The sequence below is a fragment of the Ostrinia furnacalis genome, unplaced genomic scaffold (assembly GCF_004193835.3).
Source record: "Ostrinia furnacalis isolate ACB-3 unplaced genomic scaffold, ASM419383v2 OfSCF2649, whole genome shotgun sequence".
Taxonomy (NCBI): Eukaryota; Metazoa; Arthropoda; class Insecta; order Lepidoptera; family Crambidae; genus Ostrinia; species Ostrinia furnacalis.
Window position 1 is genome coordinate 50,444 of NW_021132888.1, and position 17,125 is coordinate 67,568.

The 17,125-nt window shown below is 40.7% G+C and overlaps 1 protein-coding gene across 11 annotated transcripts in view; it reads left to right on the plus strand.

The window, feature by feature from the left end:
- Positions 1-17,125, plus strand: part of Atpalpha (sodium/potassium-transporting ATPase subunit alpha) — a 49,134-nt gene that overhangs the window by 27,564 nt on the left and 4,445 nt on the right. For 2 of the 11 annotated variants that reach the window (XM_028309188.1, XM_028309192.1), the window contains exons 2-14: positions 5,209-5,289; positions 5,713-5,844; positions 5,938-6,108; positions 6,813-7,034; positions 7,547-7,765; positions 8,596-8,776; positions 9,230-9,487; positions 9,947-10,296; positions 10,594-10,845; positions 12,669-12,880; positions 13,464-13,647; positions 14,278-14,493; positions 14,994-15,088. In XM_028309188.1, the coding sequence (XP_028164989.1) occupies positions 5,209-5,289; positions 5,713-5,844; positions 5,938-6,108; positions 6,813-7,034; positions 7,547-7,765; positions 8,596-8,776; positions 9,230-9,487; positions 9,947-10,296; positions 10,594-10,845; positions 12,669-12,880; positions 13,464-13,647; positions 14,278-14,493; positions 14,994-15,088 (2,573 nt within the window). Of the gene's footprint in view, positions 1-5,208; positions 5,290-5,712; positions 5,845-5,937; positions 6,109-6,812; positions 7,035-7,546; positions 7,766-8,595; positions 8,777-9,229; positions 9,488-9,946; positions 10,297-10,593; positions 10,846-11,532; positions 11,599-12,668; positions 12,881-13,463; positions 13,648-14,277; positions 14,494-14,993; positions 15,089-16,211; positions 16,307-16,669; positions 16,679-17,125 lie in introns of all 11 variants that reach the window. The other 9 variants (XM_028309186.1, XM_028309190.1, XM_028309194.1 and 6 more) reach the window with 7 other exon arrangements.

Here is a 17,125-nt window from a genome sequence, read left to right on the forward strand (position 1 = left end):
ACTTCATCTGCACGTTACACTGCCTTTGTTCTGCTAGCGCAAGAAAAGTGCAACATTAGTTTTTTGCACCGACTGTTCCCAAACCCACTATCATTAGAGTACGAATCTATTCAAGCTTGAATTCTCACAATTAATTTTTTCTTGCACTATTTTATAATTCATATTTTCGGGGTGTATGTTCTTATTTCTGTGAAAGGGGTATAAAACAGTAAATTGGTGAAATATGTCAAATAAAGGCGATATCACAGTTGTGAGAACGGCGCCGGCCGGGTTGCGTAACTTGTCTGTATCGATCTGTGCGGAGCGCGAGACACTTTGCTCTTCCATATGCCTCTTCTCTTCACAGATCCATCTGTGATAATCATATTGAATATGAAACTAGAACATACTCTCTTTTAGATCTCTAGAAATAGGATTCAAATTAAGCAGAACATATTTAGGAGTAAGTAGGCTTTACTTAAACGCCTCGCAGTTCTTCCATTTTGATTTAGGTAGATGGTCATTCTGAAAATTATAAAGATTTCAAAAATGCAGAATATCATGATATCATCGAAATAGTCTTCTTCTTAGTTATCTCAGTGTTTCATTACTTTTGTTACAATTCTCTTTACGGTCACTTTACATGGATCAAAAAATCATGGCACACCTACTTCAGAACTCATTTCAATGGGGTTCCTTTAGCTTCAGGGGTCCGAACATGCCAAGGCACTAGTGTAGTTACAAAGAAGATTCGCTAGGTGCTCCGAAGGAAGTTGCTAACAGGTTGTCGGGAGCGCCGTGCTTGGACACGGACNTAAAAAAAAATATTTTATAGGTACAAGCAAGTTTTTATTCTGAAATGCAGTTGTACTAAAACGAAAAAAATAATGCATAGTTCAAATAATTTCGAAAGCTTGTAGCGCAAACCGAAAAAAAGAGGAATAAATTCCATGCGCGATAATAAAATAAAACGCTTTTTTTCAAATACTTACATCTTTTTGAAAAAAACTACGTTTTATTTAAATTAAATTGATGGTTTAAAAAAATTACCCAATATTCGAAAAATCCGGATAATCCGGATTTGTACGTAACACAAATCCGGAAAACCGGATTTAAGAAAAATCCGGATTTTGCTATCTCTACGTGCTTGGACACGGACCAGCGAAGGTTTATTAGAAAATTGCCTCGTCATTATGTCATTTAAATCGCATAGAGCACCGTCGCTCTATTGGAGTATTTCCTTTATCCTCTATGACGACAGCATGCATCAATTAGGATGCTAGACGGTCCTTGGGGAGTTTCCAAATTGTCTTAGTCTAAGCACGCGTAAATTAGTTAAAGAGTGCTACAGAAACCTTTGTTTTAGGATAGTTTTCTCAGAACTCCCCTTTTCTATCATGAAGTTGACTATTTCAACCTTACTCTAGGAGCACTACGTTTTTTGAGTTAACTCTTAGCAATAGTTTTAATAGTATAAATACATCTTTAATAGATCTTATACATCTTTCTAGAACTAGATTTTGCTATAAAATCTTTTTTACGTAATTGGTTACCACTCCCTTCAGTCAGCTTTGCCGTGTTACCTAAGTGGTATCTGTACGCCCTAGGGTTTCTATTGGCACAAGAAAAAAGCTATAGCTAGCGATGGGTACGTTTCTAATTTAAAAGAAACATCACACTAAATAACTATAGGAAAATAAATTTTAAAATAAATAACTTACTTTTAAAATTCCGGAAGAAAATAAGTATCATTTATACAGTGCAGGACCTAACAGTAACAGATGGAAATGTTAAAGCATGTAATAAGTTATTTATCAGACATCAATCATATCCTTTTAAAGATGTTGTCGCATCATACATGGCATATTCAATGGAAAATACCATAAATCACATTTACATCGAATGCGGCCTCGATTCGACATACATTTATACATCATATCACCTTTGTCAATGTTTGTGTGCATATTTGACGATGATGATTTTCACATGACGGGCCAATTGGTTATAGTAACTAAGAAATTGATGCACATAACTAGAAGATAAACTAGGATTAATTAGTTGCACATTTTGTTAGCTATGTCTGCCATCAGCAGGTGTATAGACTTAGGTCATGACATGGTTTCGATGATCTCGCGTTTTTCCTAGTAACGGTGGATAAATATTTAGTCTAACGATATTTTAAGAATATTTAAAGAAATATTTTTTTTAAACTTATACTAATAATAATCTCGATTGATAGCTACATTATCATTGTTTTAAAGTAGGACGTGTTAGTAATATTAAACTAACAAAGTAACTGCTACAAAGATGCTTCAAATTAAGGACACTTTGATAATCTCAAAAATGATCGGATTATCTCTATTCGCGTTATTTACTGACTGATTTTAAAGTAATCGAATTATAAAAAGCATAAAAGATTAATTTAATAATTTTATTCTCTTTCTTTAAATACATTTCTAGAAAAACTTAACATTGTTATCATCAATTAAATAATCTTTTTGTAATAGTACCTCAAGTAATTGGAGTTATCTTTAACCTCAGTTTAACTGGTTAACTGTTAGTCACTTCGGACGTCCTGTGGTCAATGTTCTTAATAATATAATTTAAAAAATAGAATGCATAATATTTATGCAACCTTGATAAGGTTATCTTAATTATGCTTAATTTGTTATAATTGCACTTTAATACGGCATTATTAGGTAAACACGGTTTATTATTCAACGGTATTAGTATTTATCTATCGTTTATATTGTCGTTATTTGCAAAAGTCTTTCGCTGACTTAATTGTAATAAATGTAGAGTTAATCACTTAATATCTCTAACAGTATCATTTTATCAGTAGCATTTCAACAGTACATAGTTTATTTTGAATTAACATTCTTATCGTTAGTTATTGTCAATTAATCATTTAAATTAAGAATATTATATGAAATAGACATTGTGAATTTATGGGAGTACCTACCTAAGGCTAGGCACAGACCACCGATTTTTAGTTGACCGATAGTTGAGTAGGGCTGTTAATCAGTATGGAGATTTATGAAAGTGCGCAAATTAGATCGGCCAATTCTTCATACAAATTAGAATCAGACCCAACTATCGGCCGACTAAAAGTCTGTAGTCTGCGTCTAGGCTAAATGGTCAATCTTCCCAAAGCGCATTTAGTAAAAGCTTCAATGACACTTCTCCCGCGTTCAAAGTCTGTCTGTTATTAATATAACGACTGCACGTGAAATTAACTGTCCCGTCCTATGTTTTGGCACGATCGCGCCGCGTGTCGTCACCGGCCGGGGTGTCACGGAATGCGTCGTCTCATTAATGTTAAAAATAATTGTCTCATTCACACGTCATGCATCTACTACGATAGTAACCACTAATTTTCGGTACAAAGCAGTTCTGTGACCGTGGCAATGAATCTTTCGGCTGAACGTTCATTGACATTTCTATTTAGAGTTAGTGGAACACATGACTTTTATATTAGATACGTACGCCGACCGACCGACTTCTCGGTTTCGTAATACGAATGCGTATCTTAAAGTAACGCGGGCGATTTATTAGATTAATTGGTTCGTGTAACATTAAATCTATAAAGGTTAAACGGATATTCGTAAGTTTACACAGAAAAACATTAAATCATCAGAAGTCGGTTAATACAGATGACCTTTTAAAATCCCTAAAATACGTTCAAAGTCAGGCGAACCTTGCCAAACAAATTTACTCAACGGCCCTTCAAAATTCATATCGCTCTTTGACAGAACCGGCTATTGCAAACGGGACGAATTCACTTTTGAATAGTGTCCCCAACCAAGACTTGCTCTTGGCGAAACCCCTCTAAATCTTTGTCACTTACCAACCCGTTTCAAGACACTAAATGAGCTCGTCTACCCCTCGGACGGTGTTAACATTTCATTCTGACCAGAACCAGTTTCGATTTTCCATCAGATATTCCGGTTTAACCTTTATAGAGATTATAAATGCGGTCGCCGGGGTCCGGGGGTGGCAACCTTGTCTTTTAGCTATTTATGTCGAGGGTAGCGGGGGTTGGGTCGCGCTGCGCATGCCCGGAGTCCGCCGCTTATGTAATGCGGGCCGAACATGCTGCCGCATGTCTGCCACTTCGGCTAACGTGATCTTATGCCGTATGAATATTCCATCATCCCCTTTGCCGCGTTTATGGCGGCCTTTATGGCACTTAATTAAGTGCTGGCAGTAAACCATCTAGCCGTAGCCTCCCGTCGCCCGTTTCTATGCGGGTAGGTAATGCGCTCGAGTCTTAGGCTTCGCGCTTCCCACAATTTGCTCCAGTTATTCTCATCGTGACCTTCAGCAGAATTCAGGGCGCGGTTTAATGAGGCCTGCATGAAAACGTTGATCAATTATCGACGGCGACGCGCAGCTCGCCTGTTTACGGCAGCGCGGACGCATTTAGAAGCAGTGACATTACCGCCCCTATTGAACACAATGCGTTATTGCACTTACGTAAGAGCTGACACAGTTTCCTGGACACATATAAGCTTTGGGATCGTGTGCGATGAACGTGGGTTTAATAACAGCGTTTACGTAATTGCAGAATTGTGGTCCACGTCAAAATCTCTTCATAAATCATCATTTCAGGGTTGAGTCTCGGTTTAGGAGTTTGAAGCAATAGGTATAATAAATCTTGGTTTTTGAACGAAATCACAATTGGTAAAGTCGTCATGCATCGAGGTTTGCGGTGTCCTTACAACCGCGCTCAGGTTCGCACGCGCAACTAGTTCAGATCAATTGAGTGCCATTGAGTTGGTCCCTAGCAGGACTATAGTGTGTACGTTCGGCAAGGTTATAACCACGCGATCTGTATTATCAGTTGCTGTGTGCGAGTCGCTGAATGACGCTCACTATAGCTGTTTAGTTACACATACCACGTTGTCAATGGTCACTATATTACAATGCATTACAGTATAAATATGCCATAGTAAATTTTCATGCAAGGAAATGGATTTTGATTCAGATTTCTTCCCTTAAAATCCATTCCCTTGGTACTTTACCTACTCTAGCTACTTTTTTATTTTGAGCATAGATATTGCATGGCCGTGATGAATGTTCGTTCGTACCCTTAAAATGATTCCTGTGTTTGTTTTAGATCATACATTAAACCATGCGATATCATTGTTGGCCACTTCCACCCCATCCATGAGCATGGCCTGTAGGGCCGCCTTGTAGAATGTGTCTAGCCCCTAGTTGTGTTTGCAGCATGGCCGTACCGACTCGTACCGCGTCGCGACCATCGGGCCCATAAAGGATGATAATAGAACCGCAGACGGGCAGTACAAGGTTTTTATTTGCATTACCATCTTTCATTTTTGTGACAACCAGTGGCGGTTGATACCAATATTTTGCCAGTCAACTTGCAACTTTAAGATCAGACAAGAAAGGGACATAATTTCTTCTTGTTTTATATTATTTTCATTTGAAAGAGATATCAGAAGCTGAAACATTAATTCAAGTCTAAGAAGTGCCTTCTTTTGTTGTGACAGCAGTATTGACCATGTCACCCGCCACTGGACTCTTGCATGCTTGTTTTTGTATTTTTTTCTTCGAACCATTTCGACTATGCATTTTGTTACACAGATCCATCAAGCTGTTTTACTATTAATGTTAAAGCTTTGATAAACAATGTTACAATTGACTGTGCGTTATGTATATGACGGTATGTAAATAACTCTGTCGCTAATAAGTATTTGGTGTGCATTCCAGACACGCCGGAAACCCCCCGCAAAAAAACGGAAAGCAGGAGACTTAGATGATCTCAAGCAGGAGTTGGATATTGACTTTCACAAAGTAACACCAGAGGAGCTCTACCAAAGATTTCAGACACATCCAGAAAATGTAAGTTCAATTCAACCAGTCAAGACCTAAAGGCTAATTTTATTTGTTGGTCTATTTGGATGACGTTTGTGAATTGTTTTTTTTTTCTTCTAGGGCCTTAGTCATGCGAAAGCGAAAGAGAATTTGGAAAGGGACGGTCCAAATGCTCTCACCCCGCCAAAACAGACGCCCGAATGGGTGAAGTTTTGTAAAAATCTGTTCGGCGGCTTCGCGTTATTATTGTGGATTGGTGCTATTCTATGCTTTATTGCCTACGGAATTCAGGTCAGTATGTCTTCATTGCACAGTCTCGTCAATCTTCAATCGGCACGTTCCATTAAAGATTATTTTGAACTTGGCTCCTAGAGATGCAATTTATGTACAATTGTTCTAGAATTTGCTATTCTGAAATTAATGGTAACTGTTAAATTTATTGACCGTGCCTCAAACTTTCCATTGAGCGACACGTGTCGGACATTTCTGGAGTATGACTTACAAAACAACAGTATTATTGTACAGTGGTGTAGGTAGTATTACTAACTCATTCCTTGATGCGCTATAACTTTTCTTGGAAGTTCAAGTCTGTTAGTATAAGAAGACAGAGCTTTGATACACCTAAAACATCATCACATAGTACTATAGACGTCACATCAAGCTAAAAGACTATAGCATTCAATGTCGACAGACAACATCACAACAGACTATACTTTTTTTGTTGCAAAATCGCCTCTTTTACTAGGCACATAAGAAGCCACCGTGTCCATCTTGACGTGCTGTCGTCTCTACTCATAGCCTGAAGTGGCGTTGTACATCATAAACCTAAAACAAAGCCATCGTTATTCATAATAGTGTGTCCACGCTGGGCGAACGGCCTCGCGCGGCAAACTCGACATCCTGCTCACTCAAGAGCAGGGTGAGCAGGATGACCAGCGTGCCGCGCGAGCCCGTGCGCCCAATGTGGACGCACCATAATAATCTTTCCTTTCTAGGCGAGTACCGTCGAAGAACCAGCGGACGACAACTTGTATCTCGGAATCGTATTAGCGGCTGTGGTGATCGTCACGGGCATATTCTCGTACTACCAGGAAAGCAAGTCGTCCAAGATCATGGAATCCTTCAAGAACATGGTGCCCCAGTTTGCTACCGTCATCCGCGAGGGTGAGAAGCTGACGCTGCGAGCGGAAGACCTGGTACTCGGAGATATTGTTGAGGTGGGTTTGGTTATCTTCTGTACTTTAGTGCCATTTCAGATTTATGCGACTCTAGCGCGCCGTGATAAAATCTTATTGATGACATGGCGCGATAAAAGCTTATTACGGCGCGCATCCTAGGCCTACTGATGTCTTTTGACACTGATCATTTTTTGGTTCTCTGTCCACCTTATGGTGGACGTCCTACGCTACGCTTGCTGGTACGTGGCCTCCAATCCAGAATCTTGCTGCCCCATCGGCCAAGGTAGCAGGAAGGCACTGTATGCAGGCCACTACCAACCGGCCAATCTAGGAGGCCTATATTCAACAGGCGACGTGTGGCTGAAATGATAATGATGATACATAATGAAGATGTCCATTTTTATGGTAGTTTCGTAAACAGAAGATAAAAGAATAGTGCTAAATGTGTTTGACACTACACTACATAACTTGCATTTTGATTACTTTGATCAAATAATGTAAATGATACAGTCATTAAGTTACCGATTCTTATAAAACTGTGTCTCCTGTAGGTGAAATTCGGCGACCGCATCCCAGCTGACATCCGCATCATCGAGGCGCGAGGCTTCAAAGTAGACAACTCCAGCTTGACCGGCGAGTCCGAGCCCCAGTCCCGTGGTCATGAATTCACCAACGAGAACCCGCTTGAGACCAAGAACTTGGCTTTCTTCTCTACCAACGCTGTTGAGGGCACCGCGAAGGGAATCGTCATCTGCTGCGGAGATAACACGGTAAGATACCAACCCATAGTATAGCCATAACCATAACCCATATAAGTACCGTGTTTCATGTAATAAACAATTTGAATTTGAATTAGGATTTTGACACCAAAAGTTGCATTTTATCCCGCTTATCGGCAAGGTGGCAGTTAAAACATTTCATATTTTTGAGTCATAAATTGTTTTGTAAAAAATGATATGAGGTTATTTTTATTTTCCGTTATCACGAGTGAAAGGAAATTATTGAAACGATTCTTTCACATAAAGGGGTTTACTTCAGTAATACGTTTTTATTACATCAAACTTCGAGTAAAATATATCCAAGGACAGAACTAGACTAGAATAGTCTATACTTGTCCTATTTGTTATTAGTCATTTAAAAATAGCTGAAAGTACGCCATAAATTAACATAACAAGGATTCCCATAAGCCCCATGATGTATTGGTGCACACGCACTTGCAGCCTTGACCAATTTAACTATAGCGCACATGAACATTGATCACGTTTGCGGAATTTTCCACTATGAAGTCTAAATTAACTGGTCATCCATTAAGGTTGATTAACTTCCCTTTGTTAAAAAAAGTGGGACAATAATCATTACGAGACTAAATTACTTTTCCTGCCAGACAGTATAGTAAACTTCATACATAATTATAGTATGGAATTCATGTACAGTGAACATCAAATAGTTCGTGACACACAAAGTAGGCAAAAAGTTCGCAGCACGTCTTTGTTACAATTGGAATAAGGATGTGTTTTCAACTTTTTGCCCACTTTGAGTGTCACGAAGTATATGACACTTACTGTATGATTCAATGACTAACAAGTAACTACGTTTGTAGGTGATGGGCCGTATCGCTGGTCTGGCCTCTGGTTTGGACACGGGAGAGACCCCCATCGCTAAGGAGATCCACCACTTCATCCACTTGATCACGGGCGTGGCCGTATTCCTCGGAGTCACCTTCTTCGTCATCGCTTTCATCCTTGGTTACCACTGGCTGGACGCTGTCATCTTCCTTATCGGTAAGTTTTACAGTTACATCGTTGAGATGATGCGTGATAGAAGGTCACAAGTCTAATAAAAAAATGGCTTTGTTCACCTGGATGAATCAGTTCTAAGGTGAAAAAAATCATCCAGATGAGTCAAAATCATTTCACCTGGGTGATATGTTCCAAGGTGATATGAAGTCACCATAAATTCCACTTTCTTCACCCGAGTGAACATAGTCAAATAAGGCTCGATTCGACCAAACTTTTATCCGAGAACAACTCTTGGTATAACTGACATATTGAAAGTTTCAGTATGGGAAATATGTCAAAATGTCGAAAAAATGACGATTTATTCCGAGATTAATATTTACTCGTTTGGTCGAATCCACCCTAAACCGTTATTGGTGTCAAAACTTTCAAGATTTTGTTAGCAGAATCATTGAAGTCTTCTGGTGGCATCTAACTCAAACTGGCACTCTCTTACAGGTATCATCGTAGCCAACGTACCCGAAGGTCTGCTCGCCACCGTAACCGTATGCCTGACCCTGACTGCCAAACGCATGGCCTCAAAGAACTGCCTGGTAAAGAACTTGGAAGCCGTAGAGACCCTCGGATCCACGTCTACCATCTGCTCTGACAAGACCGGAACCCTGACCCAGAACAGAATGACTGTGGCCCACATGTGGTTCGATAACCAGATCATTGAAGCTGATACCACTGAGGACCAGTCTGGAGTACAATATGGTGAGTTTGAGTTCATATTGGTTCATGGTAGGAGTCATTTTAAAGATCTAGGACAATTTTATACAAAGGGCGTGTCACATACAAAGAAAGGAAGCAGGTTCATTTTCGTGCCTGGCTGCGCTAATGTTTTATGATCCTAACGCGTTGAAATACGTTGAATGTTGTCAATAGTATTAGCCCATTTAGGTTAGATTTAAAGAACTTTATTCTCATAAGAAATTTACATTTCACTTATAATGAGATACTAAAATATTTAATAAATAAATAAGTTACAAATTAGTCACTGGTACTAGTAGCTGCTAGCCTGCTATGTGTATCTTAAGAATCTAATACATTATCATGCACATTATCCTCTTCAGCATTACAAGGCAGCCGCTGTCATTAGTTCCTAACATTATGATTCTTTATCATCACTCACTTATCATCCTGACGTTATGATTNTCATGATTCTTTGTCCAGACCGCACCAGCCCCGGATTCAAAGCCCTCGCCAAGATCGCTACTCTCTGCAACCGCGCCGAATTCAAGGGAGGCCAAGACGGCGTGCCCATCCTGAAGAAGGAAGTCGCTGGTGACGCGTCCGAAGCCGCTCTCCTCAAGTGCATGGAACTGGCCCTCGGAGATGTTCTGTCGATCAGGAAGCGCAACAAGAAGGCTTGCGAGATTCCCTTCAACTCCACCAACAAGTACCAAGTGTCCATTCACGAGAGCGACGACCCCAGCGATCCCCGCCATCTGTTAGTAATGAAGGGAGCACCCGAGAGGATTCTGGAACGCTGCAGCACTATCTTCATTGGCGGAAAGGAGAAGGTAGCTTAGTCTTACAAGTATACTTACCTTTAGTTTTCTTTGGCAATAATGGTATATTTTATGGACAACTACGACTTAATTGCGTTAAAACGAATTTTAAAATGTCATTCAAATAACTTTGGATACTGCATAGCAACTTACGTAAAGTTGAAAATCAGTTGCAACCTTCAACCTAATTCCATTTACAGAAGATTTATCGATTCAACTACATCACACTTCGTCTTTAACATATGTACTTAAATAAGTATTTTTTAACGTGCAATTAAAATGCTAGACTCATGACGTCATCATCAACAGGTCCTCGACGAAGAAATGAAGGAAGCGTTCAACAACGCGTACCTCGAACTCGGCGGCCTCGGCGAGCGTGTGCTCGGCTTCTGCGATCTGCAACTGCCTTCGGACAAATACCCCATCGGATACAAGTTCAATACTGACGACCCTAACTTCCCTCTGGACAACCTGCGATTCGTAGGACTCATGAGCATGATCGATCCTCCCCGCGCCGCCGTGCCCGATGCCGTGGCTAAGTGCCGATCTGCTGGTATCAAGGTCAGTAACATTCAAGCAAATAACGAATCTCCTGTCTTCGCAATAAAGTGCATTTTAGTCGGCACTGCCATGCATGGCTCGGTACCCCATCGTCTCCATCGGATACAAGTTCAACACTGATGACCCCAACTTCCTCTTGGACAACCTGCGATTTGTAGGACTCATGAGCATGATCGATCCTCCCCGCGCCGCCGTGCCCGATGCCGTGGCCAAGTGCCGGTCTGCTGGTATCAAGGTCAGTAAAGGTCACTAAATATTTTACAGGTTGAAAAATCCCTTCGTGGAGACAGTTGAACAAACGACTCTCGTTTACGCAATAAAGTGCATTTCAGCTTAATACTGGAAATACTATAAATTGAACGCCGATGACCCAATTTCGTCAGCTGATCTGTCGGTTCAAGGTCATGTAAAGGGCACACGAAATACTTCGAGGCTTAATAAATGAAGACATTAAAACAAGTATATCACTTCAACAATGTGGAGACTTAATTCCACTCACCTAAATACGTGAAAAATATACTCACGTACTACGCTGCAGTTGTTATAGAACAACATTAATTACTTAAGCCGATTACCTAACATTAGGTGACGCCATTTTGGGAACCTTACAAATCACCGTGCCATCTAAAAAGCCATTGCTTAGTCAACTAAAGTCTGGTCCGTGAGCACGTAGAATTTGTCCAATGNATGATCGATCCTCCCCGCGCCGCCGTGCCCGATGCCGTGGCCAAGTGCCGATCTGCTGGTATCAAGGTCAGTAATATTCAAGCAAATAACGACTCTCCTGTCTTCGCAATAAAGTGCATTTTAGTCGGCACTGCCATTTATGGCTCGAAGTACCCCATTGGATACAAGTTCAATACTGACGACCTCAAATGTTCTCTGGACAACCTGCGCTTCGTGGGACTCATGAGCATGATCGATCCTCCCCGCGCTGCCGTGCCCGATGCTGTGGCTAAGTGCCGATCTGCTAGTATCAAGGTCAGTAAGTCATAGAATAACAGTAACTACAGATACAGAAGATATTCAAGCATTTAGCGACTCTCTGATCTACGAAATAACGTGCATTTTGGTTAGCACGCTCATGCATAACTCGAATACTTCAGCGCTAAACTATAAATTGAACACCGATGACCCGATCTACTGGTTGGTATTAAGGTTAGTAAAGGTTACAGAAAAATGATTACAGGTAAATCCCTTCTTGGAGACAGTTGAACAAAATGCCGACTCGTTTGCGCAATAAAGTGCATTTCAGCTCATACTGAAAATACTATGAATTGAACGCCGATGACCCAATTTCGTCAGCTGATCTGTTGGTTCAAGGTCATGTAAAGGGCACACGAAATACTTCGAGGCTTAATAAATGAAGACATTAAAACAAGTAGCTATCACTTCAACAATATGGAGGCTTAATTCCACTCACCTAAATACATGAAAATTATACTCACGTACTACGCTGTAGTTGTTATAGAACAACATTAATTACTTAAGCCGATTACCTAACATTAGGTGACGCCATTTTGGGAACCTTACAAATCACCGTGCCATCTAAAAAGCCATTGCTTAGTCAACTATAGTCTGGTCCGTGAGCACGTAGAATTTTGTCCAATGACCCTAGCTACCCATCCTTATCGCTCGCGCGTAATTATATTGCTGTCGCGACTGTGCGACTGGCACCCGCAGTGAGTGTGCGAGCGCGATAACAACTTAATTACGCTCGAGCGATAAGGATGGGTAGCTAGGGGTCATTGGACAAAATTCTACGTGCTCACGGACCGGGCTTTAGCTGAACTTTCAATTTCTCACCATCCCCTCTATTCCAGGTTATCATGGTGACTGGTGACCACCCCATCACTGCCAAGGCCATCGCCAAGTCTGTAGGCATCATCTCAGAAGGCAACGAGACCGTTGAGGATATCGCCGCTCGCCTGAACATCCCAGTATCTGAAGTCAACCCACGTGAGGCCAAGGCGGCTGTCGTCCACGGCACTGAGCTGAGGGAACTAAATTCGGACCAGCTTGACGAAATTCTCAAGTAAGTTTAATTATATGGTCCTTGTACGATTCATTTTCAAAGAAAATTATCATCATCATTTCAGCCATAAGAAGTCCACTGCAGAACATAGGCCTCCCCCAATGATTTCCATATTGACCAGTTGGTAGCGGCCTACATCCAGCGCCTTCCTGTTAAAGCTAAGAAAGATCAAGATCTGAAAAACCTTTCTGGTTTGAAATATTGGCCAGATGAACAGGATCTTCTATGAAACAAACTGCAGCATCTCTAATATACTAACCTATATCACATAATAAGCTTCGTCGACTCATAAAACAAGATTTACAAAAACAGCAATCTATATTTAACTCGCAACTCATCAAAACATTTCACTCGTTAAGCTTACCAAAGATCTCGAGCGCTGTATTGGTTTAATTTATCAAATTATGTGCAATCCAAAAATTCGATTGGCTCACATGCCTTCGCAACACTTCTCTCTTACTAAGCACACAATTCATAATGATGCGCTATCATTACCAATATGAACTCAACTACAAAAATTGACACCCGTTCGAATACCACTTGCTAGTTAGATACAAAACTAAACCTTATTCCCCTCTGTTAGGTACCACACGGAAATCGTATTCGCCCGTACCTCGCCGCAACAGAAGCTGATCATCGTAGAAGGTTGCCAACGCCTCGGCGCCATCGTGGCTGTGACTGGTGACGGCGTCAACGACTCGCCCGCTTTGAAGAAGGCCGATATTGGTGTCGCCATGGGTATCGCCGGATCTGATGTGTCCAAGCAAGTGAGTACTCTCTTCTCTTTGATATACAGCTCATTTTACCTCAGATAAATCATAGGACGAGATTGTTTCTGTTATCATACGGCCCGTATGATACGGGTCAAATTCGCTCGAATATCAGACAGACAAGATGGAGTCAGGGCGTGTCTACAGACTAAGCACTGAAAAGGTCACCTTGAATAATTTCTACTTGAATAATAACAGCTCGGTCCTGTTTCACCACTGCTAATGAAGTCTCTGATAGCATATCTGGAATTTATCTCGCGGATAAACTACAAAATTTGGTTTCCTAGGTCTTGGATAAAGATTTCTGACAGATAGTCATCTATAATAATTATTAGCAATCCTCATATTTGTAACTTTATTAGCTTAGCAGCAGAAAGCAGTAACTCCTGTTAAAAACTGTTACATTCACATTATGATGGAAAGGGAAACGTTAAGATTTACCTACACATAAATAAAATCTATGTCTTATGCCCGTTTTCACCATCAATCCCTAATTTTAAGTAACCCCTATAAAAACTAAATTCCTGTTATGTGTTACCATAGGGGTCAATTAAATAAGGGAATGATGGTGAAAACGGGCATTACATCACCAGAACCACCACACTCATACACAATGTTCGTCCATAGGCCGCCGACATGATCCTACTGGACGACAACTTCGCCTCGATCGTGACTGGCGTGGAGGAGGGCCGATTGATCTTCGACAACTTGAAGAAATCCATCGCGTACACTCTGACCTCCAATATCCCTGAGATCTCTCCCTTCCTTGCCTTCATCCTCTGCGACATTCCCCTGCCACTCGGCACTGTAACTATCCTCTGCATCGATCTTGGAACCGACATGGTAAGTTCGAATTTAATACAAGCAACTTACGGTCTATTTTTCTCTGTGAAGACGTTACATTGGGAAAGGACTGGGGTTTGGATTTATATTTGAATTTTCAATCCTGTGCTAGTGGGAATAAAAGTATAAAAACAGAAATATGATAAAGTTGAGAGAATACTTTCTCAATGAAATGTCATTAACTTCTTTAACAGTTTTTGAAGCTTTGATTGGGCGATAAAAAAGATAATACCTAATTATGGCATTATTAAACTCTGAAAACAAATGAAAAAGCTTCAGAAATTGGATTTTCTTTAAGGTTTTAATAACTTATTAATTGTCGACATGAATGACTGTCCCTTGAGGTATTGGATCACCCATCTCATGATCTTGTTTATTGTCTTATGACTCTCAAACGATAGTCGTTCAAAGTCGAATGTTTTCCTTAAGATTTTGAAGCTTTGGAGATCCAGCAGATGAACTGTTTATGTAATGTAATATTAATAAGATGTTGACGTTAGGTGCCAGCGATTGCGCTCGCGTACGAGGCGGCCGAGGCAGACATAATGAAACGCCCGCCTAGGAACCCATTTTGCGACAAACTAGTCAATGAGAGGTCTCTATTGCGTGTTGCATAAGTGTTGACGTGTAACTACTAACTCGTTTTCAGCTAATAACGCCTGTGATCGATATCGTGACGAGTGGATGTCTTCCTAATTACGACTCTATTGTACTCAATCATAACGACCTTTTTACTTCGCTCAATAGTCACATGTATAGAAACATACAGTTATGATTAGGTAAAATGGAGGACATTAATTGGTGTGGTATAATGGAAAATGTGGATTCGTTAAGGCGAACTAATAAATTTTGCTATAGTAGAAAAAAGTTCTCGAATGAAATATCTCTATAAGATACGAGAAGCTACCTGTAAAAAGACAATAATCTAGATGTGTTTTGTTTGTTCTAATTCCTGGATGTTTTTGAAAGCTACGCCGAGGGCGTAGACGCTCGTCCGTGCAGGTTACCTAGATTACAACGAAAGACACAACACACTAATGTTACATGTCATGTCACGTCACCCCATCATCATGACCGAAACCGAGCATTGCGGTTGTTGTTACCGGTCACCCTCACTCATGGTTCATTTGTTTAAATTTACGTTCCACATCGGAGGAGCCCACCCACACAGACGTCATGCCATGATCAACGTTTTGTTTATGTGTTCCGATTATGTTTCTGATAGTATAAGTGCCGCGCTGCGAGCGGGTGCCACGTGAACGTCGCTTGACTTCTGTATGTGGACCATTTTACCGGTCAAAGGAAGCAAGTGTACCAGCCAGTTCGATTAAAGATTGACTGCCATAAAGGACCTTCAAAATTTTGCAAGCTGCTGACCGTTTAATTTCTAAACTAGCTTGAAAGCTTAATTTTATTTGCCAAGAAAGGCTAACAAATAAACCGTAAATTAGTCATTTTAAAATGACATTTAGATGCTGTATTTCATCTGTAACCAGACTTTCAATTTTGAACCTATGAGCGAGCATTGAAACTGTTGCAAATGAATTGCCAATCAGAAATCGACTTTATGGCAGTCAATCAATAAAGGCTAGAGTCGGCCGCCAGCCCCGCCGGCGGGTCACGTGGCGCCCGCGCGCGCGCCCTGTGCTCGGTGTTGTCGTGTACTGTGGGTGCACCGCTTTGGTCGCGAGGCGCTCACATCGCTAGTATTTGTGTAGGTGCCCGCCATTTCCCTGGCCTACGAGGAGGCCGAATCTGACATTATGAAGCGACAGCCGCGTAATCCTTTCACTGATAAACTCGTTAACGAGAGGTAAAACACCACGAGGCGAACGCACTCGTTCAAAGATATTATTCTATCCGCTAATTTGCTTGCTACCACGTGTTTAGTCTTCAATATTGAGGTTTGGTTGTTGCCTGCAGTGTGGACGTGGTCCCGTAGGTACACGACATAGCTCTCTATGGATATTGAAGGCGACAGATCGCACCGCTCCTACTTAATGCCTTGCGATGTCTTTTACATTTTTCTATACTAACAATCTCTCCTTTTCTTTAACCGTATGTAGCTTGATGTTTTGTGATGGAATAATGCGTTTTAACAAAAAAGTCGATAGCGACACAAACGCATTGTTCCATACGAGTGGTTTTTCGGTAATTTATTTGTATTGTTATTGAGTGGTGTGTGTTAAAGGTAAGTTATTTGGTGTCTCTCCCTGTCTCTGTCATTTGTTTCTCGTGCATGTACCTATGCGATCTAATCGTCTCTTTTCCTTACTAATAAACAAATATACAAGTCGCCTTTATACTTACAATTTCATTTTGACTCACTATTTATTTACTAGTAAGGAATTTTATTGTATTAATTTTATTAACATTGTTTATCTTATTACTTACTTTTTATCTCATTTCTTACCTCATGATCTCCATGCACACCACACGATATCTATTTCACGAGGAAATCGTTTCATTCAACCTAACTCACTACGCCACTAGCTTCATAACACACAAACCGTATATATCATACAGGACCATCTGTATACAATAGGTACAGCGACACTAAATCGTATTATGTAATACATGTAACAATATAATTCAGACGCTGCTAGGGCTTATTTGTAACTTCTATCACTAG